Below are 27264 nucleotides of genomic sequence, written 5' to 3' on the forward strand. Positions count from 1 at the left end.
AATCATAATCATAAACATAATCATGTATATAAGCATAGACATAAGCATGAACACACATAACATAAACATTCACAAGAACATAAGCATGCCCATAAACCTTCATGGTTTGACGTGCTCTCCGGGCGTGTCCTCGGATCATACCACCGTCTCATACATGAAGTTAACTGATTTCTTAGATAACCTTCCTGGACCTTCTTAAGTTGGATTCCCAGACCCCTTTGCTTTGGTAAGATTCACTCGACCTTCTTAAGCCGGATTTCCAAACATCTTTTGTTTTGGTAAGGTTCACCGGACCCTTCTTAAGCTAGATTCCCAAACATCTTTTATTTTGATAAGGTTCACCGGACCCCTCTTAAGCCGGATTTCCAAACATCTTTTGTTTTGGTAAGATTCACCAAACTCTTCTTAAATCGAATTCCTATACCTCTTTTATTTTGGTAGGGTTCACCGGACCTTTCTTAAGCCGGATTCCTAAACATATTTTGTTGTAGTAAGGTTCACCGGATCTTTCTTAAGCCAGATTCCCAAACATCTTTTGTTTTGGTAAGGTTCACCGGACCTTTCTTAAGGCAGATTCCCAAACATCTTTTGTTTTGGTAAGGTTCACCAGACTCTTCTTAAGCTGGATTCCCAGACCTCTTTTATTTAGGTAAGGTTCACCAGACCCTTCTTAAGCCGGATTCCCATCCCTCTTTTATTTTGGTAAGGTTCACCGTGTTGGTGCGATTAGCACTAATGATTTAATCCAGGTTTTGATAAATGACAAATAGGTTAAGTTAGGTTTGTCGTTATCTAATGCTTTGATCGAGTATGCAGGCTAAGTCCAGACAGGTCGACGGGCTGACCGGATGTCTGGCACGAAGTCCAAGCGGGTCGACGGGCTGAACGGACGCTTGGCGAGAAGTCCAGCTAGGTCGACGGGCTGACCGGACGCTTGGCACGAAGTCCAGCTAGGTCGATGGGCTGACCGAATAGCCGGCACAAAGTCCAGACGGGTCAAAGGGCTGATCGAACGTCTGGCAGGTAAGTCACTGGAGGAGAGTGACTATGAGGACGCATCCCAATTAAGGGACAGTAGGCGTCGGTCCAGTTTAGGTCCATTTTGGATCCCTAAATTGAGACCTTGACTAGGTTTTGGTCTCGGGAAGATAGGACCTAACTCATAAATCTATATAAAATGTCTATACATATATTTTTCTAACTCTATTTTGTAGATACAAATGTAGAGCTTCCAGAGCTTGATTCCGAGTTCGGAGTCAAAAGTTATGACCTTTGGAAGATGATATGTCAAACAAGTAATTGGAGACGACTCGGATCAGCCAGATTCGAACTCTCCTCATCTGATCCGAATTTGGGATCCGATAAGCTCGAGACCCCTAGGGTTATAAAGAGGGGTGGGCAAGGACACAACTCTCGAACGAAGAATCGCTTCCTTGTGCTCCTGCTGCCTGTGACAACAAACTTTTCCTTTATGTTCTAAGCTTTTATTGTCGGTAATTTTTCCGTATTAGCAATATTGTACTTAACTTGTAATCTATTTCGAATTGCTAGTGAATTACCCAAGAAAGTACTCACGAGTACGGCCTTCGAGTAGAGTCGTCTCGAACAAGTAAATCCATTGTTCAATTTTCTTATTTCACGCGTTTATACTCGTTTGATCCGCGGTAAGAATGGGGACCCGGATGAGGGTCCCGTCCGAGGAACCCGAGATTACCCACCAAAGGTTTCGGCCAAAGGAGAATCGAGTGGCCGAGCGGAGGTGTCCGCTCGGCCGAGGACAGAATGGCCGAACGGAGGTGTCCGCTCGGCCGGAATCGTGGCAAGGGAACAGTGGTTAGCCGAGCGGCCTATTCGCTCGGCTCGGGATATGGTATGTCAGCAAAGGCATGATGATTAGACTGTACGCAAGATGACACTATTAAAGGCCCCACCATCACGTCACGGAAAGGTTGATACAGTAGTGGTATGACCTTATGGATGCCCTTCTGACAGGCCCACACCTAGGCATGGTCGAGAGCAGGTGATTGTATCAACAGTATGGTCTTATGGATGCCCTTCTGACAGGCCCACACCTGGACATGGTCGAAAGCAGGTGATTGCTTCGATTGGTGTGCCCAGGCTCCTTCGAGAGGTCTATATAAGGCCTCCACTTCTTCAACCGAAGGTACGCGAGTCTTCATCCTGCAGCCACCTTCTTCGCCTATTCCCTTGCCTGACTTGAACGTCGGAGGGTCGTCGCCGGGATCTCCCCGGCCCGACTTCTGTGCAGGTTCGCCGGAGCATTCGAGGATCCAGGACAGGATCAAATTGGCGCCGTCTGTGGGAACGCATCTACATCCGAGCAGAGGCAATGGACGAGGCTGGAAGACTTCATACCGTGGCACTCTCACAAAAAGAGTTTTACGCTATAGTCGAGGCGAGGGCAGCCAACACAGTGGCGCAGCAAAAGGAGAAAGCACAGGCTGGGCAGGACCCTTTGAAGTGGTCGAGAAGCTCCGTTCGGGCGCTTATTACCTCAAGGATGCGGACGGTCGGCAGCTGGATAGGCCGTGGAGCGCGAACTACCTCCAGCCTTACCGGACGGGGTGAAAGAGAACAAATATAAGGCATCGTCAACAAGGAACGAAGGACCAGAGCCGGTCGGCCGAAGGTAAATTGGTCGAGCCAAGCGCTCGAGGACCGAAGGCCACGTGCAGGAAGCAAAGTGGTGTAATATGGCGCTAATTCTTTGCATATTTTCTGTTAGCCTGTATCCTCATAATGCAGGAACCAAAAGTGATAAAAAGGATGGCAAAAAGCTTCGCCGAACGGAAGCGTCAAAATTAGCCTTAAAAACCGTCTAGCCCAGACGTTAAACCGTAGAGACGAGCCGGCGTCTATAAACCCTCCGAGCGGAAAACCGACGAGCTCCGTCGTTAAAGATCGAGAGCCACGCCGACCGGCTATAAAAACCGAGCGGAAAACCGACGAGCTCCGTCGTTAAAGATCGAGAGCCGCGCCGACCGGCTATAAAAACCGAGCGGAAAATCGACGAGCTCCGTCGTTAAAGATCGAGAGCCGCGCCGACCGGCTATAAATATCCGCGCCGACGAGCTCCGTCGTTAAAGATCGAGAGCCGCGCCGACCGGCTATAAAAACCCGCGCCGACGAGCTCCGTCGTTAAAGATCGAGAGCCGCGCCGACCGGCTATAAAAATCCGTGCCGACGAGCTCCGTCGTTAAAGATCGAGAGCCGCGCCGACCGTTTATAAAAATCGAGCGGAAAGCCGACGAGCTCCGTCAAAGATCGAGAGCCGCGCCGACCGGCTATAAATATCCGCGTCGACGAGCTCCGTCGTTAAAGATCGAGAGCCGCGCCGACCGGCTATAAATATCCGCGCCGACGAGCTCCGTCGTTAAAGATCGAGAGCCGCGCCGACCGGCTATAAATATCCGCGCAAGAGTCGGTCCGGCGACTATAAATACCCCGGGCGTACGAACGAATATCAGAGAATAAGAAACCGCGGAAACTACAAGTATTAAAACATTTAGGCCCGCTCGGGCGTTGGTCCTTCGATACTTTGCACAGGCTAGATACGTGTAGAGCGAGTAGGCCCTCCCGCTCGGACTTTGCTTAATGGGTTAAACTGATCGGCCGCGTGACGGAGAACACTTGGAGCATGACTAACTCTAAGCATAAACGTTAAGCAAACAGAAGAATATTATGGATAATGATCAGGAAGATGCAAGCAAAGACATAATTGCATTAAAGGGAAAGCATGCCGAACGACAAGTACAAAAAGTTGCGTTGGGCGTAAGAAACGCAAAAACAAGATAGAGACGAGGAACGCCCTTCACTCGGGGTCTTCGAAGTTGAAGAAAGCATCCGGGATATCGTCAATCATAGCCGCTAGATCCGAAGAGGGAATGGTCAGGTCAGCAGGAAGGTGCCCCCCCTTCTTCAAGTACGCCATGGTGACCTTGACCGCCTCGGCGAAAGTTGAGGAGACGTTGCCACCGAATTTTGCGCCGAACCGCTCTGAGCGGAGGTATTCTTGGCGCGCTGCTGCTAGGCGACTCGGTTCTCCCTCCTTGTACTTTCTGAGCGCCGCACGGGAGGCAATCAGTGAATCTTGGAGAACTTTCTGGTCCACCTCCGCTTTAGTGCGTTCAGCTGAGCGCTCATCCCGTTCGGTAGCTAGTTGGGTTTCCAGCTCCTTAGATCACTGATCTAGGGCTCGGACTTCAACTTTCATCTTGTCCAGATCAGCGATCGCCCGCTTCTTCCGGTTACTGGCGCGCTTCACGTCTTCGTCGCGCTTCTTCACCAAGCCTTCAAGTCGAGCCACCTCTGTAGCCAGGTCGGCAGCCTTATTCTGTTCGGCCTCGAGGGCTTGTTTCCCCCGCTCGGCCGATGGACCCCCCGAGACTTGGAGTTTTTCCATAAGATCCTCCAGCTCGGCTAGCCGATGGCTAGTGGCGATTTGCTCGGCCAACGTCGTAAGGGAAATAATAAAATCGGGAACCAACAAAGAGTACGGCACAGAAGAAAATGAACTTACACCGAGTGGCTCGCGTACGTGGTTATCGCCAAGTCGCTAGGCGTCGAGGGCCACCAATCTAGGCCCTCGAAAGTTTGAAGCGGACCCGAGGTTATTTCATGAACGGCGTACGGCCGATCAGACAATAAATATTCCACCGATGGGAATCGAAGGGTAGTCTTGATGGTCGGTGGCCGACCGACACTTCCTCACCGTCGCGCCCGAGGACTCCCTACGGTTAAGTTGTGACCGTCGTGGCGACGAGTCCGTGGAGGAGAGCCGAGCGTGGGACGAGGCCACTGGGTCCCGATCTGCGGCGGCGATCGCGGCGACCTCGATCGGCGCTGTGGTTCGCCCTCTTGGGTCGGCGGAAGGTTGGGTCTCTTCGACGCTCCGAACTTCCATGGTGAATCCTGGGACTCCCAACCTACCGGTGCAGAGGAAATAGATCCGCCTCAACCTCCGGCGGATTGGTAACTTTGCTTTGATGCGCCCCTCTCCCGGGCGGTGAGGATAAGACCCGCCGGCGAGTTCTTTTTAGTAGCCGCCTCAATCTCCACGGCCTTGATTTGGATGATCGGTAGTCTTGAGCGCCATCGACTTCACCGCAGTGGAAGAAATTAAAATCAGACAAAAGGCGAAGGAGTAAAGAATTCTTACCCGTGCGGTAGGGAGATTGGCAACGGAGATAATCCAAAATATACAACACCTTGAGAAGCAAGTCGATCTTGTCGGACAAGCGATTTACGCGTGAAGGTAGGCGGATTGCTTCGAACCACGAGCCCTACTGGCTCAGTGATGTCCGCCATTCGTTCGAATGTTGCCGAAGTCGACATATATAGAAGAATTCCTTCAATTCTTGTTGGAGGCGCATGTTCTCAAAAAATTTAAAGCCTATTCTACTTTGGAAAATAAAAGTACCCAACTCGGATTGTTTGGGATAGAAGAAGTAGTGGAATATTTTGGGGTGAAGTGGGATACTGTGCAGCCTAAAGAGGACGACCATCCCGCTCAGCAACCTAAAGGAATTCGGCACAAGTTGGCCGAGCGGGATGCGGAAATAATTACAAACTTCCAAAATAAATGGATGGGTAGGAAATCTAAGGCCGCCCTGGAATTGGTCTAGAAAAAAACAAATGGTACCGATCGGAGGGTTATGGGGCCGATCGGTCGGGCCGGCTACAACTATTTCATGGTCGTCAGGGATCCCGTAGGTCCTAACAACGCGCCGGGCGCGCTCCTCATCGAACCTACTCTCCATACTCATATACCACGGACCGTGAGCCTGGGCAGTGGGTTCGGAAGAGCTCGCCATCTCGAAGAGACAAAAGGACAGCAAGAAATCGGAGGAATGGGAACGAAAGAGAGGCAAAATGAGTAAGGAAGACCTAGTAAGCAAAGAAAGAAGGCTCACTGAGAAGGAGACGGACGGAAGAGATCACCGGTGAGATGGTAGCCGTCGAGAAACAGGAACTGGATCGCCGGAGGCCGTAGCAGTAGAAGAGTTAGAAGGACAAAGCACGAGCAAAGGTGCGGCAGAGGATGACTGAGGCTTTATACGGCCGAAGTCGATCGGCCTCCACCGTCGGATGTAGGGCACAAGAGACGAGCTCATCATCTAGCCGTTCATTTCAAAACAAAGGGCGTCCCATCGTACGGAACGTCACCGCCAATAGAGACGAGCCACGTGGCGCTCTGTCACCGAGCACAATTAATGCGCCCATACCGCGCATGCTTCGGCTTAATGAAAAAGACTTGCGCGATTTTCAAGAGGATTTAGACAAGCAAACAGCCACGTTGGGCGCCAAGGCATATAAAGCGAAGAGCTGAGCGGCTAAATTTGGCATTAGTGCCGAACGACTCACGGGATGTCGGCAGCGTCGATAAGGCGACGACCGCCCGCTCGGACACATAGTCCAGTCAGTCGGACTCACTGCCTCCTTCGACTAGACTTGAAGGGGAGGCAAGTGATCCGGCGGTAAGAATGGGGGACCCACTTCCTGAAGGGTCTCAGCTTTCCGACGCCAAAGGAGAACCGGAGCCGAGTGGCCGAGCGGAGGTGTCCGCTCGGCCGAGGACAAAATGGCCGAACGGAGGTGTCCGCTCGGCCGGAATCGTGGCAAGGGAACAGTGGTTAGCCGAGCGGCCTATTCGCTCGGCTCGGGATATGGTATGTCAGCAAAGGCATGATGATTAGACTGTACGCAAGATGACACTATTAAAGGCCCCACCATCACGTCACGGAAAGGTTGATACAGTAGTGGTATGGCCTTATGGATGCCCTTCTGACAGGCCCACACCTAGGCATGGTCGAGAGCAGGTGATTGTATCAACAGTATGGTCTTATGGATGCCCTTCTGACAGACCCACACCTGGGCATGGTCGAAAGCAGGTGATTGCTTCGATTGGTGTGCCCAGGCTCTTTCGAGAGGTCTATATAAGGCCTCCACTTCTTCAACCGAAGGTACGCGAGTCTTCATCCTGCAGCCACCTTTTTCGCCTATTCCCTTGCCTGACTTGAACGTCGGAGGGTCGTCGCTGGGATCTCCCCGGCCCGACTTCTGTGCAGGTTCGCCGGAGCATTCGAGGATCCAGCAGAGAGCGCCACATCCCCACCGTCCGTTGACTCCTGATTCGGACAGGATCATCGTTGTTTTTCGAATCAATATTCACCCCTCCCCTCCCCCCTCTATCGACGTTTCACGATCCAACACACCAGACCCTTCTTAAGCCGGATTCCTTATTTGTTCCCTACGTCGTAGTAAGAATTCTGGACCCTTCTTAAGACGAATTCCTTACCCGCTCAATACAATCAATTTGCACTATCCTTCTTTTGATTTCACACCATTCAATTTACGTCTAATAACAAATTAATACCTTATCAACTTCTTAACCACTGATCCCGTCCGGAAGCTGAGTCAGACGGACCGTCGGGTGAGGTGGATGAAATGTTAACTAAGTCGCAACGTCCCGGAGGGGGGTGTGCTGAGATGACTCCCGTGTTGACCAAGTCTTCAGAAGTCCTCTGGTCAACGCTACCTGCAGCCAGTGACCGGGTTGGCCCGGCCCTCGGTACCCCGAGTCTCGAGGCGGATCCACCGAATATATGAGTAACCGGCTAATGATATAATAATAAAATAAATAAAGGGTGAGTACGGAAAACGTACCCTGGCCCAGGGGGGCGCCCTCGGATGGGACGCGGCTCGAGTTGTCGCGACCCGGAAGACTAGATGACTCCGATCAGGCTGGAGAGCTGGATCTGACGACGAGAAGCTGAACGAAGCACGGACCCGGAGGACGAGCGGCAGACCGGGATATAATACCGGTACGCAGACCGGGACACGAGATCGGTACACAGACCGGGATAAGACATCGGTACGCAGACCGGGATAAGAGCTCGGCACGCAGACCGGGATAAGAGATCGGCACATAGACCGAGATAAGAGACCGACACGCAGACTGGGATGAGGTATGGGCACGCAAGCAAGAATACCACATAAACACACAAGTTGAAATACCATCACCGCACGAAGGCCGGAATACACGCTTGCTCGAAGGTCATATCAGTGCCGAAAGCGCACAGCGGCGTGGATCGGATATCGCGTCGTCGTCAAAACTATACGACAGCGTAAGTCGGAGCATGGCCACAGCTGTGCAGTCAGCGGAAGTCGTGGATCGGCCGACGGCGGCTACTAGTGTGCGCTGGGAAATGACAGCGGCATGCACGAGCGCGGGAAAAGTGGTAGCTCGGCTGCGGCTCCGGCGAGAGGATGAAAGGAGGAGGAGGGGCGGCGCAGGAAGGACCCGGCGGCAGCGAGATCCTCCGACGGGGCAGCGCCGAATGGGGGTGGCGGCGGCGGCATCACACGAGGAAGCGAAACGACGGAGGCATTTGAGACCGGCTCGCGTGGGTGAGGAGAAGGGCAGTGGCCGGTCTGCCCGGCGACGACATGGCGCGGAGGACGAAGGAAGCAGCACTGTCGTCGCCAGCGTCGAGAGGAGAAGGAAAAAGGGGAGAGATGGGCGGTCGTCGGGCCGGCGGCAGCGCAGCGAGGAGAAGGAAGATGGTGCTGACGCCGTCACTGTGGGGAGGAAGAGGAGAGGCTATCGTCGGCGTTGCGAGGGTGGCGGCGAGAGAGAGGGAGTGGCACAGTGAGGAGAGGGAGAGGAGGAGAAGTGGGGGCCGGCGCCGGCAAGGAGCCTCGCGTGAAGGGGCTGGCGGCGAGAGAGAAAGAGAGGGAAAGGGAGGAGAGGTAGAGGCCATTGGTGAAGAGAAGGAGAGGAGTAGAGAAGAGGCGGCCGGCGACCTCGGCTCCGGCGACGTCGACACGAGGAGAAGGAAGAAAACCCGCTACTGTGGCGGCGGAAAACAAAACGCGAGTTCTCCCCCCCCCTTTCGCATGCTACAGTGCCACACATAAACCCCAAAACTCTTCCCAAGTGAAAAGATCAAAATGCCCTCATTCTTCCCCTTAATTTCTTCTCTACCCTTCTCCCCATATCCGTATCACAAGTCTCCCCCTCAAGTCTAGTCGAAGGAGGCACAAGTCCGACTGACTAGACCCATCCAATTAAAACAAAGAATCGCCACTGAATGCAGAGTTATATCGCGGGTCTGTCATATGACGTCGAATGAGTAGCTGTGGCGATGCTGAGCTAATCAGGGGGATGGGGAAAGCCGAGCAGGCAACCGAGCGAGTGCCGACTGAGCGAGTATCGACTGAGCGAGTATCGACTGAGCGGGTGCCAACCGAGCGAGTATCGATTGAGCGGATGCCGACCGAGCGAGTGTCGACTGAGCGAGTGTCGACTGAGCAGGTGTCGACCGAGCGAATGTCGACTGAGCGAGTGTTGACCGAGCTACAACGGTAAGCGAAGCATTAAGGATGAGTACCGAGCAGAGCGGCGAAGCGTGCATGATGAGTGCCGAGCAGGGCGGCGAAGTGTGTACAATGAGTGCCGAGCAGAGCGATGAGTGAAGCGATGAATGCCGACTGAGCAACAGCGATGAGCGGAACGTGGGAGCCGAGTGTCGTGCAGAGCAGCGAGCAGAGTGAGCATAATGGGTGCCGGGCAGAGCGACAAGTGAGCAGAGCGAGTGCGGTGAGTGTCAGGCAGAGCTGCGAGCAGAGCGATGAGTGCCGACTGAAAGGTCATTGGGCGTGAGAGCAGAATTCACTTATAACTCGCACTGGAGCGAGAGTCTGGAGGCGTGAGAGCATAGTTCACTTATAACTCGTACCGGGGCGAGAGTCAGGGACCCCGACCGGGAGGTGCTCTGAAGGCCTGACCAGTACTCGATCTGGAGACTTGACCCAGAAACAATCTGAGGGCCTGACAAAGAAGCAGTTTGGAGGCCTGACCAGGAATTGATCTGAAGGTTTGACCAGGACTTGGTCTAGAAGCACGACCGGGAATTTGTCTGATAGCCCGATCGGGAATTTGTCTGAAAGCTTGATCGGGAATTTGTCTGAAAGCCTGATCGGGAATTTGTTTGGAAGACTGACTGGGAATTGGTCTGATCGCCTGACCAAGAGATCGTTAATGATGCTCTGATCCGAGACCGGTGGTAATACTCTAGTCCGAGACTGGTGGTAATAGCTCAACCCCGAACGGGTGAGGATAAGTCTTGAAGCCCATAGAAACGAAACCTGTAGAAATATAAGGGGACAGAACCTTTATCATACTTGATCACAAAGTGATGTCAACCGACTGAGGATCCGTCTCGGTCCCTCAACTCCCAAATACCCGGGGAGCTAGGGGAGAAGAGAATAATCTGAGCCATGACCGTTAGAAGTCTGGGACTACCGACCTGAAAGCTCGTTGGGCGTGAGAATAGAGCTCACTTATAACTCGCACTGAGGCGAGAGTCTCGGGCTACCGACCTGAAAGGTCGTTGGGCGTGAGAACAGAGCTCACATTTAATTCTCGCATGGAAGCCGACCTGAAAGGTCGTTGGGCGTGAGAGCAGAGCTCATTTATAACTCGCACTGAGGCGAGAGTCTGGGACAACCGACCTAAAAGGTCGTTGGGCGTGGGCACGGGGCTCACTTTTGATTCTCGCATGGGAGCCGACCTGAAAGGTCGTTGGGCGTGAGAGCAGAGCTCACTTATAACTCGCACTGAGGCGAGAGTCTGGGACAATCGACCTAAAAGGTCGTTGGGCGTGGGCACGGGGCTCATTGACCGAGCTCAGCCGACCACGAAGGTCGTTGGGCGTGAGAGCGAGCTCACTTATAACTCGTGACCGAGGCGAGAGTCTGGGACAACCGACCTAAAGGTCGTTGGGCGTGGGCACGGGCTCACTTTTGATTCTCGCATGGGACCGAAGGTCGTTGGGCGTGAGCAGAGCTCACTTATAACTCGCACTAAGGGGAGAGTTCTGGGACAACCGACCCAAAGGTCGTTGGGCACGGGCTCACTTTGATTCTCGACGGGAGCCGACCGAAGGTCGTTGGGCGTGAGCGGAACTCACTTATAACTCCACCGAGGCAGAGTCCGGGCCACCGACTGAAGGTCAGAGCTCACTTGTGCGTGAGAACAGAGCTCACTTATAACTCATGACCGAGGGAGAGTCTGGGATACTCCGGTCCGAGGACCGGTGGCGATGCGCTGATCAGGACAAGTACGATACTCGGTCCGAGACCGGTGGCGATGGTCCGAGTCGTTGGCGATACTCCGGTCCTAGACCGGTGGCGATGGCGCTGGTCCGAGACTAGTAATGATACTCCGGTCCGAGACTGGTGGCGATGACTCGACCCCGAATGGGGGAGATAAGAAATCCAATAAACTGGTCCGAGACCAGTGACAACCGCTCAACCCCGAACGGGGGAGATATGAAATCCGATAAGCTGGTCCAAGACCAGTGAAAACCGCTCAACCCCGAACGGGGGAGATATGAAATCCGATAAGCTGGTCCACGACCAGTGAAAACCGCTCAACCCCGAACGGGGGAGGATAAGCCTTGAAGCCCATAGAAGTGAAGCCTGTAGCAATATAAGAGAATAAAGCATTTATCATACCTGATCACGGAGTGGTGTCACCTGACTGAGGATCTGTCTCGATCCCTCAACTCCCAAATACCCGTGGAGCGAGGGGAGAAGATGATAATATGAGCCCCGACTGTCAAAGAGAATGAAACCCATGGTAATATAGGGGAGCAGATTTCATAAAAGTAGAGGTAAGCAGAGCACCGTGGTTGAAGGAAGCAGAGCGGTGAAGGGTGCAGAGCCCATAGCAGTAAGAGGATGCAGAGTCTCATGGTGAAGGATGCAGAGCCTGTCAGCCAGCTGAAGCTCCACTCGATCCCTCGACTCCCGAATACCGGTGGAGTGAGGATAAAAGATAATATATGCGTCGAGATCCTCCGGGATTGTGATAATAGCAGAGAACCTCCCGACGTCGTCCATCTTCACGATCCAGAACAGGCTGTTGTGTTCCCATAGACGGCGCCAAATTTGATCCCGTCCGGAAGCTGAGTCAGACGGACCGCCGGGTGAGGTGGATGAAATGTTGACTGAGTCGCAACGTCCCGGAGGGGGGTGTGCTGAGATGGCTCCCGTGTTGACCAAGTCTTCAGAAGTCCTTTGGCCAACGCTACCTGCAGCCAGTGACCGGGTTGGCCCGGCCCCCGGTACCCCGAGTCTCGAGGCGGATCCAACGAATATATGAGTAACCGGCTAATGATATAATAATAAAATAAATAAGGGGTGAGTACGGAAAACGTACCCTGCCCAGGGGGGCGCCCTCGGATGGGACGCGGCTCGAGTTGTCGCGACCCAGAAGAGTAGATGACTCCGATCAGGCTGGAGAGCTGGATCTGACGACGAGAAGCTGAACGAAGCACGGACCCGGAGGACGAGCGGCAGACCGGGATATAATATCGGTAGGCAGACCGGGACACGAGATCGGTACGCAGACCGGGATAAGACATCGGTACGCAGACCGGGATAAGACATCGGTACGCAGACCGGGATAAGAGATCGGCACGCACACCGGGATAAGAGATCGACACGCAGACCGGGATAAGAGATCGGCACACAGACCGGGATAAGAGACCGACACGCAGACTGGGATGAGGTATGGGCACGCAAGCAAGAATACCACATAAACACACAAGTTGAAATACCATCACCGCACGAAGGCCGGAATACACGCTTGCTCGAAGGTCATATCAGTGCCGAAAGCGCACAGCGGCGTGGATCGGATATCGCGTCGACGTCAAAACTATACGACAGCGTAAGTTGGAGCATGGCCACAGCTGTGCAGTCAGCGGAAGTCGTGGATCGGCCGACGGCGGCTACTAGTGTGCGCTGGGAAATGACAGCGGCATGCACGAGCGCGGGAAAAGTGGTAGCTCGGCTGCGGCTCCGGCGAGAGGATGAAAGGAGGAGGAGGGGCGGCGCAGGAAGGACCCGGCGGCAGCGAGATCCTCCGACGGGGCAGCGCCGAATGGGGGTGGCGGCGGCGACATCACACGAGGAAGCGAAACGACGGAGGCATTTGAGACCGGCTCGCGTGGGTGAGGAGAAGGGCAGTGGCCGGTCTGCCCGGCGACGACATGGCGCGGAGGACGAAGGAAGCAGCACTGTCGTTGCCAGCGTCGAGAGGAGAAGGAAAAAGGGGAGAGATGGGCGGTCGTCGGGCCGGCGGCAGCGCAGCGAGGAGAAGGAAGATGGTGCTGACGCCGTCACTGTGGGGAGGAAGAGGAGAGGCTATCGCCGGCGTTGCGAGGGTGGCGGCGAGAGAGAAAGAGAGGGAAAGGGAGGAGAGGTAGCAGCCAGTGGTGAAGAGAAGGAGAGGAGTGGAGAAGAGACGGCCGACGACCTCGGCTCCGACGACGTCGACACGAGGAGAAGGAAGAAAACCCGATACTGTGGCGGCGGAAAACAAAACGCGAGTTCTCCCCCCCCTTTCGCATGCTACAGTGCCACACATAAACCCCAAAACTCTTCCCAAGTGAAAAGACCAAAATGCCCTCATTCTTCCCCCTAATTTCTTCTCTACCCTTCTCCCCATATCCGTATCAACCACCTTTCATCAAACAAAGTTAACATGTTTTATTAAATCTCTATTCAGAAATCACGGGTTAACCAATTTAGTGGATTAACTTGTTATTAAATAAATCAACAATTTAATCAATAATTAGGTTAATCAACTCATTAATCGAGTTAAACGTTATTCATTAAACTTATCAATAATTACTGGTTCATGCAACTAACTTTGTAGTTGTTCTTAATTACCTTTAATCAATCAAGTATCATTTAATTAATCCACCAATCCTTGATTAATTTGCTAAAGTTAACAGATTAAGTCCTATTTGACTTATAAATGACTGAATATTAAACAATTAATCAATTCAGGAATTAATTAATCTACCTATCAACTAATTTATTTATAGTCTAATCAATCTACTTAAATCAATTTAATCAGTCAAATTTTTAATGGATTAATTAATATATTAATGAGTCTATCAATTAACTCATTAATCAATCTTTTGATTTAATCTAATAATTCAACCTATTAAAGAATTAATTACCATATAATATACGGATGAATTAATTCAATTAATTAATAGCTATCAAATTAATTACTTAAATAATCACTAATGAACTTAATAATCTGTTAATCCTTTAATTCATTCATTAATTAATGGATTATTTATTCACAATAATCAAACTTTAATTAGCATAGTTAATCAATTAAACCAAATAATTATTCATTCTATAAACTTATTAGTTAGTAAATCAATTAACTAACTAATAAATTATTTAACCTAATTAATTAATGTCTTTAACAAGATAATCTAATAATAATAAATCAATGGCATAATTAAGTTACACTATTCAATTAATTCCACCAAATATTCTTCCAATCATTCAATCTATTCATGAATCAATCCCATTATTTAATCATTAAATCGATTTCCCTAACTTAATCAGAATCAACCATTAAAAATCCTAATTTAACATGTACCTACCCGATTTTCAAACATGATTACTTTCATAACATGTTAAAGCCCTAACCAACATTAATCCCCATCATATAAAGTTATCGTGATAAGAATTAAGAAGAAACATAAACCTAGAATCCAAAATTCACACATATTACTTATAACATTATTATGATAAGAAGTAAGAGGACAACATACACATTCCTAAACTTAATCCGAAACTTATCAAAAACCTAGAACTCGAAATCTACATAGAGCACCCAAGAACTACAGGATCTGAATTCCACAAGACATAGAAACTAATTAAAGCATTAACAAAGTAGGGAACATGTCTTCAATCTTTGGCTACTAACTCTCTCTTCTTTGTCTTCCCTTGGAGCTCTAGAACCAGTGGAGAACAATGGGAAGGGCAGCTTCTTAGGGCCGACAGAAAACATAAGGAGATGGAGCTTTTGAAGGTAGGGGTTTTTAAAGCGGTTAGAAGCTTATGACTTGGTCTCTCTTTTCCTCCTTCTATAAGAGACATTAAACCTAGTCCTATTAAAATTACTACATAACAAATTTAAGAAAACATCTAAAATTTATCAACTAAGTCATATAAATTTTATTATATTAAGTCATATAATTTTTTTTATATAAAAATTTATATTCATGCGTTATATAAATTTTTATCTACATACTAAATCTTATAACTGAAGGGGAGCCTTGGCGTAACGGTAAAGTTGTTGCCATGCGACCAAAACGTCACGGGTTCGAATCCTGGAAACAGTCTCTTGCAAAAAGCAGGGTAAGGCTGTGTACAATGGATCTTTCCCCGGGACCCCGCATGGCGGGAGCTTCGTGCACCAGGCTGCCCTTTTTACTAAATCTTATAACTTCTATAATGCTAAGTCATGTATAATTTTTTTTATATATAAAAATTTATATCCCTACGTTATATAAATTTTTATATGCACACTAAGTCTTTATAAATTTTTATTCTTAATAAAAATTTATATCCATTGTTATATAGATTTTTATATGCATACTAAGTCATATAAATTTATATACATGGATTATATAAATTTTTATATACACATTTGGTTTTTAATTAAATTTTATACATATTTATATTCACCCGTCTTTTTAATTGATCAATTCAAATTCTATAAATGTAAGTTAATTCTAATTAAATTGCAATCCAATAAATCTCCTTAATTAAATAAATCCGAATTCTAATTAAATTACAATTTAACCCAATAAATTCCCTTAATTAAATAGGTAGTTTCAGACACTACAGGTCATCATCCCTCTATACAATACTCTTCTTGCTTATTGTTGTGTTCAAAAGGAATTCACATATCTCCACAATGATATGATATTGTCCACCTTGGGCTTAAGTCCTCATGACTTTGTTGTTGTTCTTTACCTAGAAGTCCTTATGCCAATGGAGATATTTTACACCCTTTTAAACACATGATCGTTTCCATATCTTTCCAACATGGAACTTTGATTGTATCCCCAACAATCCTCCCCTCAAACGAAGGACCATAATTACTCTCATGGTCCGGAACTCCTCACAAGCATTCAGTCATCTTGACCTGCTCTAGGCCTCTTCGCAAGTATTTAGTTACCCTGACCTGCTCCAAGCCTTCTCGCAAGCATCCGACACCTACCAATATATTCGGTTCCTAATGATGAACAACATGCTCCTTTCTCGGTTGAGACCTAGATTGTTCGGCAAAATCCATAATAGATGCATTATATCCTTGTACTAGTGCTTGTCTACTCAGACCTTCTTTCACGTGTGGATATTGCTCATTTGTTACCACAATCCCTGGATGTTGAATTATTTTCGTAGAGACATGTGAGGTCAATTAGGTTTCAGCCCCAGTTCTGCATTGATTATGGTGGTGGCCCATGTGATGACAGTTTAAACAAAATTTGAATTTGGACCCAAAGAAAAGGGGAAGATCTACTTCCATGCCTCTGTGGAGGATTGCAGGGATTGTATTCGGTGGTTCCTTTGTGATGTCAACCTCTACTAGCATCCATGCATAGTTGATTTGATTACGTTGTCATGTCATTTGATCAGTGAATAATGGCCGGCCAATCTTTGAAGCCAACTTGCTTAGGGAACGAATGGTCCAACATTTGAGTGGTAGATTAAATATTTGTACCCACACAAGTAATCTTTGGAGTTCTCTTTGGAAGAAGAACCCCATTAGAAGCGGTTTTAGGTACAAAGGACAACCAAGTTCAAGTGTGCAACATAAGGTCCCCCACGCATGACTCTGTCAAAAACCTCAACAGACTGAAATTTGAAGATAAGCCACATAGTTTTGTGGACATTTATGTCATATTTGACGTTCCAATGCTTTGCCATGGCTTTGATCGCGAGCCAACCCAGAAAACGACCGACGAACCTCCCTACCAAACAATCTCCCATCACCGTCTTGATTGTGTCAACATTGTCATCCTCCAGCGTCGTTTGTTCATTATTTTCAAACAACATGTACTGGAGGGCATTGTCTTGGGAAAATAACCGATTTAAGGAGAAAAGATCAGCCCATCTTCTTGTCCCCTTAGGTCTCCCATCCATCTCTTGGCCTGTGATATCGCCGGATGACCATCCTCTCCCGGAGATTTCAATAAATCCTAAACCCTAAATCCTAAAACCCTAACAGTTCCAGTGCCGCTTTCTTTTGTAGTTGTGACCTATCAACCTGGCCCAATTCAGTATCAGCCTGTGCAGTAGGTTGAGGAATAGGAACAATTACTCTCTTCGACTGAGGAGCCACTGAACCATGGCTGCTCGCTGCCCGCATCAGATTTGGCAAGCTGGTAGTTTTGGATGTCATGACCAATTTAGCACCTTTTTTTGTGTTGTCTTATGTTACATCTAGGTGGTTTTTGCTGGGTTTTATGTTGCAATAAAAATTCAATTTATTGTGCAGGCTTATGTTACATCTAGGTTTTCACCGTGTTCCTTTGTTAGGCTTTGATCATGAGAGAGTTTTTGTGTGAATGGAATGCTCTTAGTACTTATTAGACTATTTTGACATGCTTTTGATAAATGCTCTTCTTATGTAGGTTAGACGCCTGTTATGCTCCTCAAGGCCTGTGGCTATGGAAACGTCTACTAATCTTAGTGCTTCTGATCAGGACCTGCAACAGGTATTTTGGTCTTAGATTCCCTACATTTGTAATCTTTGTCTGGTATTTCTTGATGTTTTATTCTGACCAATTGGCACCTCTTTCTACTAAAACGGTTAAGTTCTTAGCAGAATTTTATTGGTTGAATTTAAAATAATGAGAGTTGATGAAATTTGGTCATGTTTATAAAAATTTGTGAAATTTAAAACACGTTAAGCATGTTTCAGTGAGTGTTATGCTGCATTCTATATTGTGTATTAAAATGCATTTTTAGGTTTATATCCTTGCACTAGTTGAGCTTATTGATTAACTTTATTGTTGTAAGTATAAAGTTGACAGTTTATTAAGTTGGTAAAGTCTTTGGAAGTTATTGGCAAGGTCCTTGGTTCAACATCCTCTTCACCGTAATGCGGGATTGCTTCCATATATATTATCAAAGAAAAGTTCATTGTTAGTGATTTATACATCTATACTTCTTAAAATTTAGAAGGTTATGCATCAACAATTTCTGGTTCTTAACTAAATAAACAAAAATGCTTGTTCTACTTGTGAGATCATGATCCATGTTTTATTATGCATTTGTAATTTAGTTAGATTTTTTGGCTTTTCTAACTAATGATTTTTGCCATTATTGTGAATGCAGTTGATGTAGGTTTTCGGATCAAGATATGTGCTTTAATTTGTGCAAGTATTTTGACGTCCTTATGTCCCTTTTTGGTGTTATCCTCTTATAGCACATAGTATATAATCACTTAATTCATGCAATCATTTTGACATTGAAATATTTTTTCACCTGATATAAGCTAATATGCATATGCTAAATAATTCTTTTTTATATTTTCTCCCTTATATTTTACATATTTGGCTCCTAGAAAAACCTAAGAAATGTGTTATCTATTCATCTTGTAAATTGAACTCTCCTATTTTGCTTATTTCAGCATCAACTTTGGAATCTTGCACAAAGGACTACAGCTCTCCCATTTGGTCGTGGAGCATTCACTTTAGCCACTACCTATGCTCTGTTGACTGAGGTAGTTGATCTTTTGTTATACAAATCTCGTCAAAGTGATATTGTTGGTGTACATTTAGATTTTCACGTTTTCCATTGTGAATTTATCTCTATTTGGAGTTTTGTAAATGCTCTTGTGATTTATTGTTGTTATGTTTCTAATTCATTTTTATAGGCTCTTTGTGTTCCCAAGCTTATTTTGGCTGGCAGATTACCCGCACAGCAAAATGCTACCGTAAGACAAATGTTTCTGCTTTGGAATTCTTATTTTGTTACCGTCTTATTCCTTCCATTTCAGTTTCTTTGCTCTTTTGCACAAAGCAAAAATTGGTGAGCATGATAGCTGAATGAGTTGCAGATGCTGGATTTTTTGTTGCTACTTGGGATCTTTTATGGATCATGTTTCATTTTATATTGCTTGCATTGAGGAAAAATTGTTATGGTTTAATCAACCTAGGTAGGTAGTCCTGTTTAATTTAATTTATATTCACTTTCCTTTTTCATTTACATTACCATAATTTGTACATCTATAATTAAGCTCCATTTACTAACAATTTAGGTCCTCTACATTCTCACTCAAGGTGGTTTAAAAGTATTATGAAACCCTCTGATTGTCACAATTATACTAAATTCAAAGACCTCTCAATGATTCAACAAATCTTCAAACCAATTATTGAACTAACAAAAGAAATGTCGAGTTCCTTGGATTGTTCTTTCTTGGACGAAGTGACTATCTCAATAATTTTTGTCCATTGATTGGAAACAATGTGCATAGAAGGGGAGCTTTGGCGCAACGGTAAAGTTGTTGCCATGTGACCAAAAGGTCACAGGTTTGAATCCTGGAAACAACCTCTTGCAAAAAGCAGGGTAAGGCTGCGTACAATGGATCCTTCCCCGGGACCCCGCATGGCGGGAGCTTCGTGCATCGGGCTGCCTTTTTTATTTTTTTATTGGAAACAATGTGCATGGTTGAGTTATGCCTTTGTATCCTGATTCTTTTACATTCAATTTAGCATATAATGGTTTGCTTCTTGCTTTTCTAATATATCAGGTTCTCTCCAAGAAGAATAAAATATCTTGATGTGGATAATCTATCACAGGGAGAGCATGGTTAATCTGCATTTGCATACCTAACAATTTGTAGATGAATAGAGCCATGGTCACAACATTGAGGCTTAACAAATTGACTAATTACTTTTACAACAAATAAGATATCAGGTTTGGTTATGGTGATATACTTTATCCAATTAAACTTGTTAATTGAAGCACATAAAAACTCTCCCGATCATTATCAATCTAATATTAGGATCCATATGAAGTATCAACTGGTTTAAGAGAGGTATACAAGAGCTAGTTCTTCTTCAATCATAAAAAGTACATCCTTCCTCTGTAATACACTACTTCTTCCTTTGTGCTAAGAAAATACTTCAGATTGCCACAGCATTTAGTTTGGAAGTGTTGATGAAGATACACTTTCAACTTATGATTATCATGAATATAGACAATCAAAAGCATGTGTGCTCCAAACTAAGCAAAATCATAAAAGACAGAATAATGCGTGTGCTCTTGGTCATACCAAATTGGTGAAATACACACTTGAATTTACCAAATCATGCCCTAGGAGATTGCTTCAATTTATACAAATATTTCTTTAATTGACATACAAGTTCACTCTCCCTTTGAACAGTAAAACTATGAGATTGCTCGACGTACAACTATGTTACAAAATTCCCATGAAGGAAATGTTTTTGATTCGGGGTTGATGGAGCAACCCCCAGATTATAATTGCCAAAGTGAAAAAGAATCTAATTGTATCAATCTTAGCCACAAAAGAAACTCAGTGTAATTAATCCTATAAATTTGAATGAACCGTTTAGCCACCAATTGGGCCTTTACTTGATCTACATTATCTTCAAGGGAATACCCAATTATAAATGACTGCAGAGTTGCCAAGAGGAAGAGAAACTAGATGTTAAGTTTCATTAGAATTTAAGGTTGTTATATGTGAAGTCAATGAAAAAAAATTAAAGTGATTTATAGCTAGGTGAAAGAAGAATTATAGATGTTAGGGTGTAGTTGTAGATATCTTTTTGGAGAGTATAGAAATGTCCAAATCAAAGGTCAAATATAGAAAACAAGGTTTGAGTAGGAAGTAGTTTTAAGATTAACTCTTTGCTTTGACTATAAGTCCTTGGTGGTGGTGGTGGTGGTGCTAGAGTTTGTTAGAAATGACAAAGGGCAGAGTAAGATAAACTTTTAAGTTCCCATCTCTGTCCAATATATGAAGCAAGGCAAGGTGTGGTATTGGATGAATACCTTTTCCCTATCCCTTCCCCACTTCTCATGTTGGTGGGATCCAGGCTAGGATAATAAAATCAATATATATATATATATATAGTGACACAATGCATACAAATTGTATCTTGTATCTCCCCTATTTATGAGTGTAACTTTTTTGTCCTATCCCTTTGCCATTTATATTAGAGGGTGCGACAAGGCGGGTCTTGATTGAGACTGGCAAATTATCATCGTTAGGGTTGGTGCTAAAATCTTTGTAGAAGTAGAATTTGGAAGGTACAATAAAGTAGAAATAGGAAGAGTTAGAATGAGAACCAGAAGAATCTCTATAGCATAGTTGGGTTTAGATGTGGCTACTCTAGAAGACAATTATCTCTACTAGAGATAAAAGATCAATTAAACAAGTACGCTCATACATATGGAGGTAAGTAAAGGGCATTATGAGAAAATAAATTGTGAAGGAGCTGTAAACATGAAAAAAAAGAAAAAGAAATGTGATTTATTTGGTAGTATGCAGGGAGAATGACATAATAATTGTGTATAAGCTTAAAGAGGAACTCCCATATATTATAATAATGTATAAGCTGTTTCATCTAATGCCTTTTATTCCTCAGCAATACCATTCTGTTGGGATATAAAATAATATGGAAATTGATAAAGGGGACCTTGGCTCGAAGTAACGGATTCAAAGATATGAAAAGAAATTTATTGACATTGTTGCTTAAAGTTTTAATAGAATTCAGATTGAGTTCTAATTTCAACACATAGGAATAAAGAATGTTTAACAGTTTAAAGTTATGTTTTTCAATAAGAAAAGCCATGTCATTTTGGAATAGTGATCTATGAAGATAACAAAATATTTAAAAGCATGCCTTGAGCATACAGAATTTCTCAAATGTTAGAATGTACGAAGACAAAAGTGTAGTAGCATGTCTATGAATACTAGGAGAAAATAATGATCAAATCCTAATTCACATGGATCATATTCAAGATTTTTATGATCAGACAAAGTAGGGAACATCATTGATGCATCTGAAGGTTAAAGGTCCTAGACGGCTATGGATTTGAAGTGGAGGATGGCTAGCTACTAATGCAAATGAATTTGAAGATATAGTCAAGTGATATGATTCTCCACTCTTTCCCTACACTGAGTACTCTTCTGTTCTGTGAACCCAAAGTTGAAATAGGATCAACAATAAAGGTTACTAGACATTTTTGCATTTTCATGAGTTTTTCAACCGAAAGTAAATTCAAAAAAATTGGGTATATTTGAAGTGAAGAAAATTGTGAGGATGGTGTGGAAGTGACCCGATCAACATCTTGAATCAGTGAGAATAACCTATTTGTAGTTTTCTTCCTTCCAATCTAGAGAGAGAAGCTCTCCGTCTAGGTTTTTCCTTGAGATAAGGTTGTTGGAAGTTAGTTAGGAGACTTGCGAACACTATATGGTAGCTTTCCGCCCATCACCGATGGTGAGGGACGTGGGAAGGGTGCGGCGCCATCTCCCTTTGGGGCGGAGCTATTGATTTTCATGGTATTGGGTGGCAAATCTGCAGTTTTTGGAGGAGGAAGGTGGCTGCTCGGTGTTTGAAGATGGCTATCCACTGTTTGTTTCTGGACGAGATTTCTGGCTGGGGTATTCTGACGAGTTTCGATGAAGGGGTATTTTCTTCTTGTTAGTATTTACTCCGATGATCGTCGGAGCATTAGGAGGAAGACGGTGGGTACAAAGGTGGAAGGTGTTTCTGTGGCTGGTTAGAATGTGTCTTGTCCAAGATCTTTTACATTTATTCCTTCACTGATATGGCTCGGAAAAAGCTGGCTACCTATGTAAATAGATCTCGGAATCAATTGGCATCATCTAGTGGTCCACAAAATGTTGATGTGGAGCCGGAATTTCCGAATTTGCCTCAAGCTTATCCTGTGGTAATAACGGGGTAGCAGGAGGATGTGGCAAATCAGGGACATGTCAGCCTCTATGTGGAACAAAATCTGATCTAAATCAGCACCCCCTTACTCATGACGAAATCTCACACTGGCAGAAAGGGGAGGAGTGCTAGAAGAAGATGGGTTGCCTGAAGAGGTTGAACAGCAGGAGGAAGAAGTTCGGGAGGAGGGTGATGGAGTTCCTAGTGAAGGAACATTCCCATAGCAAGGGGGACTTGAGCCAACTTTTTCAAAGACAATCGAATGGCGAAGTTTTAGCAACGCCGTTTGAACAATACGAGGCAACCAAAAGCAGCTTGTGTTTTGAATATGACAACATTGAAACAATGGATGGGGCATTGGGCTTTTGTGTTGTGGGGTGCTTCATGGGGCGCCATCTTGGATGAGATGGACATATGGCTATCACCTCACGATGGAGAGTTTCATACAAATTTTTCATGCACAAGAGTGGTTGGATTGTATATCGGTTTGACATGAAGGAGGATCAGGACAAGGTGTTGCTTGGAGGGTTGTATTTCTTCGAAATTTTGATCTTTTTGAAGCTTATGCCAAGCTGTTTTTTCTTCAATGAAGATGGACGTATCATCCCGGCGTGGATTTTGATCCATGACCTACCGTCGGACTATTGATCGGTGTGGGTGCTAAGCCTAATAGGTTCGAAGACTAGAAAACCACTTTACATAGATCAAATGACACAGACAAGAGAAAGGTTGGAGTATGCGCGTCTCATGGTGGAAATTTCGGTCATCGGGGAAAGAGTCGAGAGCGTGCCGATCACATTATCCATTGAGTTCAACTTGATCTAAAGGTTGTCTATGAGATGGTGCCGGATTTTTGTGAAGACTGTTGAAGACTAGGGCATCGGAAGGAGTGTCACGAAAATCGTAACCAAACTAGACGGGAGGTATCAGTTGATCAAAATCATAATCAAGACAAGAGGCAGCGTTCTAAATCTTCAAGAGGGCTTCGACATTAGGTATCGTCGCAGAACTCAACAGGGGAGAGGACTGGCCAGGATGCAAGGACAAGGGAGGTGCCGGAGGATATAAACCGATTGGCGATTGTGGAGCCTCCCACCCTTGTTGCGATGGTGGCACCACCGGTTTCGGATGAAGGCACTCAAAGGGGGGGGGGGGTGAGAAATGAGACACAACAGCATGAAGAGACATCACAATCATCCTCATGGGATGATGTGTAGGAAGACGAAGTGGAGGCTGTTTTGCATCCACCACAAGAAAGGGCATCAGCTACTACAGCTGTCGGTGCCCCCACCTCATTAGAGAAGAGAGTCCAGCCAACCACCGTTTCCTCTACCTTAGAGGAGAAGAGAGTCCAGTGGCCATTGTTTTCTCTACCTCAGTGGAGACAAGTGTCCTAGCATTGACTTTGTCCTCAAACAATGGGGCAACAAGTAAGGTCATGGCGGGAGGTATGACGATTACACAATACAGTAGACAATTACGAGTGTGAGCAGGCCCCGAATGAGTCCCAAATGAAGGTTGTAGCATGGCTCCTACTTGAGACAACTTACAAGGCTTCACTTGATCCTATCATGACACAACGGTTTGCGGGTATGAGACAAGATAATAATTTCGGTTTGTCTAACTGTGGTCGCATTATGCTCTTATGTGATATGCAATGAGTTTCTTTGGATTTGCTTGTTATGAAGGAGCAATTTGTTCATTGTCGCATTCATTGTCGTATCACAGGTCGAAGCTTCCTCACCTCATTTATGGTCTTCATTCTATAGTGGCTCGTAGGCCTTTATGGAACTCTCTTACGATGATTGGGTAGATCATTTTTGAGCCGTGGCTACTTATGGGTAATTTCGACACTCTTTTAATGGTCCGACATGGAGGGAGGGCAACCGATCACCAATTATGAGCTTCATGACCTGGAGTAGTTTGTGCATGTGTGTGGTTTAGTGGATCTGCGATCAATTGGTTGTTGGTTGACTTGGACATACGACACGGTGCCTTGCAAGCTTGATCGTACCCTAGTCAACTCACATTACCCTAGTCAACTCACATGGGTTATTGGTGGACTATGAAGTTATGTGGAGTTCACAACGCCGGGTTGTCTCTTTGATCATTCATGCCACATAGTTTCCACACTAGCAAGGGAAAAGGCGCTGATAGACATTTCAAATTCTTTAATATTTGGACGTTACATGAGGGGGATGAAAACTTGATAACAAATTCTTTGGGAGAATTGGCCTACGGGAACACACAATACACCCTAAAGGCGAAGCTTACAAGATTGAAGGGCATGCGTAGTTTCTTGATAACCACCATTTCCAACATATCTCGGAGCAAGCGACAAGGGCAAAAGAGGAGTTAAAAGAAGCCTAGAAGGGGCTCTTGGCCGGGGGTGTAACCTTGTGTGATTATGGGGTATTGATGAAGAACGCCACATTTTTTGCGGAGGTGGTGAAGATGTTCTATCAACAAAGAGCAGAGAGCGTTTATCTCAATAATAGTGATAGGTGTACCAAGTCCTTCATGATCTAGTGAAGCGCAACAATAAGAGAAATGCTATCTTAACACTCACTAAACAGTTCGGGGAGAAAACGTCTAGTTTGGAGGAAGTTGTTAATGAATTTGTGGGGTATTTTCAAGGATTGCTAGGCACTAGGGAGACTTGTGCACTGGTGGACAACAACTCTATTCCAGGCTAGAAGCTATCATAAGACCAACGGAAAGAATTAATTACGTCGGTTACTACGAAGGAGATCCGGGCTGCACTATGGGATATTGGGAGAGATAAAGCTCTCGGGTTTGATGGATACAACGCAAAGTTCTTTACCTCGACATGGGATAGGACTGATCTTGTGGCCGCAGCCAAGGAGTTTTCCAGCATGGTAGACTTCTCAAGCAATGGAATCACACCTTATTTGCTTTGATATCCAAATATAATCACTTTCCACAGGTTTCAGATTTCTTGCCAATATCATGTTGTACGGTATTCTATAAAATCATCTCAAAGGTATTGGTAGGCCGGATAGCTAAGCTGATGGATAACTTATTAGATCCGGCACAAGCTGCTTTTGTTCGAGATTGATATATAGGAGAAAATATAAATCTTGTGTAGGAGTTATTGCGGAAGTATGCGTGCAAACGTATATCTCAAAGATGTATGATCAAAGTGGATTTAAAGAAGATTTTTGATAATGTGGATTGGAATTTTCTTATGTCGGCTCTTGTTGGTTATGATTTTCCCCAACAATTCCAAGATTGGATTATCACACAGTGATCGAAAATCAATTTTGGTTCATGCATGGAAGGTCGACAATAGAAGCTATACATCTTCTTAGACAACTAATTTAAAAATATTGGGAGCAAAAATAAGATCTGCACATACTTATGATAGAGTCTAAGAGAAATTATATGGAGAATTCTAGAAAAGAGAGATGCTAGCGTAACATATATTGAACTAGTTAAGGATATGTACGAGGATGTAACGATTAGAGTAAAGACTTTTGACGAAGTAACTGAAGCACTTACAATAAAGATATGGTTAACATCAGAGATCAACTCTAAGTCCCTATCTTTTTACACTAATTATGGACGAACTCATTACACATATTCAAGATATAGGACCGTGGTGCATGTTGTTTGCAGATGATATTGTTTGGTAGATGAAACACATGAAAGAGTAATGCTAAGCTAGAATCTTGGCGGGCAACACTAGAAGGGAAAGAATTTAAGCTTAGTAGAATAAAGACGGAATATATAGAATTTAAGTTTAGCAATATTAGACATAATGAGACAATTGTTAAGATAGGAGATGATGAGTTGCCCGAAATCGAGAGCTTTAAATATTTAGGATCATTTTTGCAAAACTATGGAGGGATTGAGAGAGATATCTTATGTAAAATATAAGTAGGATGGTTGAAATGGAGGAGAGCGTTAGGTGTTGTATGTGACTGGAAAATACTATTAAAACTTAAAGGAAAGTTCGACAAAATCGTAGTTAGACCTGCTATGTTATATGAAGCTGAATGTTGGGCTATGACTCGAGCACATAAGCAAAAGATGAGAGCTGTAGTGATGAGGATGTTAAGGTGGATGTGTGGGCATACGGGATGGATAGAATAAGAAATGAGAGCATTAAAGAGAAAATTAGAGTTGCATTTATTGAGGGAAAACTCTGAGAGACACGTTTAAGATGGTGCGAACATGTTTAGACGATCAATAAATGCTCCAGTTAGGCGATGTGAAACTATGACAAACACACATATCAAACGAGGAAGAGGAAGACCAAAAAAGACTTTGGTTAGCAATAATAAAATAAGATAAAATTTATTTAAGTATAGATGATGATATAGTAGGAGATAAAACTCAATGACATAAAAGGATCCATATAGCTGACCCTAGCTAGTGAGAGAAGACTTGGTTTTTGTTG

General features: G+C 45.2%; 1 protein-coding gene across 3 annotated transcripts in view; it reads left to right on the forward strand.

Moving 5' to 3' along the window:
• LOC121989427 (anaphase-promoting complex subunit 1) overlaps positions 1–27264 on the forward strand; it is a 110470-nt gene that overhangs the window by 28916 nt on the left and 54290 nt on the right. For all 3 annotated transcript variants that reach the window (XR_006114251.1, XR_006114252.1, XM_042543486.1), the window contains 3 exons: positions 17544–17627; positions 18545–18637; positions 18791–18850. Coding sequence is in view for 1 of the 3 variants with exons in the window: in XM_042543486.1 (XP_042399420.1) it covers positions 17544–17627; positions 18545–18637; positions 18791–18850 (237 nt within the window). In the remaining 2 variants the exon portion in view is untranslated. The remainder of the gene's footprint in view (positions 1–17543; positions 17628–18544; positions 18638–18790; positions 18851–27264) is intronic.

This window comes from Zingiber officinale, chromosome 6B (assembly GCF_018446385.1).
Source record: "Zingiber officinale cultivar Zhangliang chromosome 6B, Zo_v1.1, whole genome shotgun sequence".
NCBI classification, from domain to species: Eukaryota; Viridiplantae; Streptophyta; class Magnoliopsida; order Zingiberales; family Zingiberaceae; genus Zingiber; species Zingiber officinale.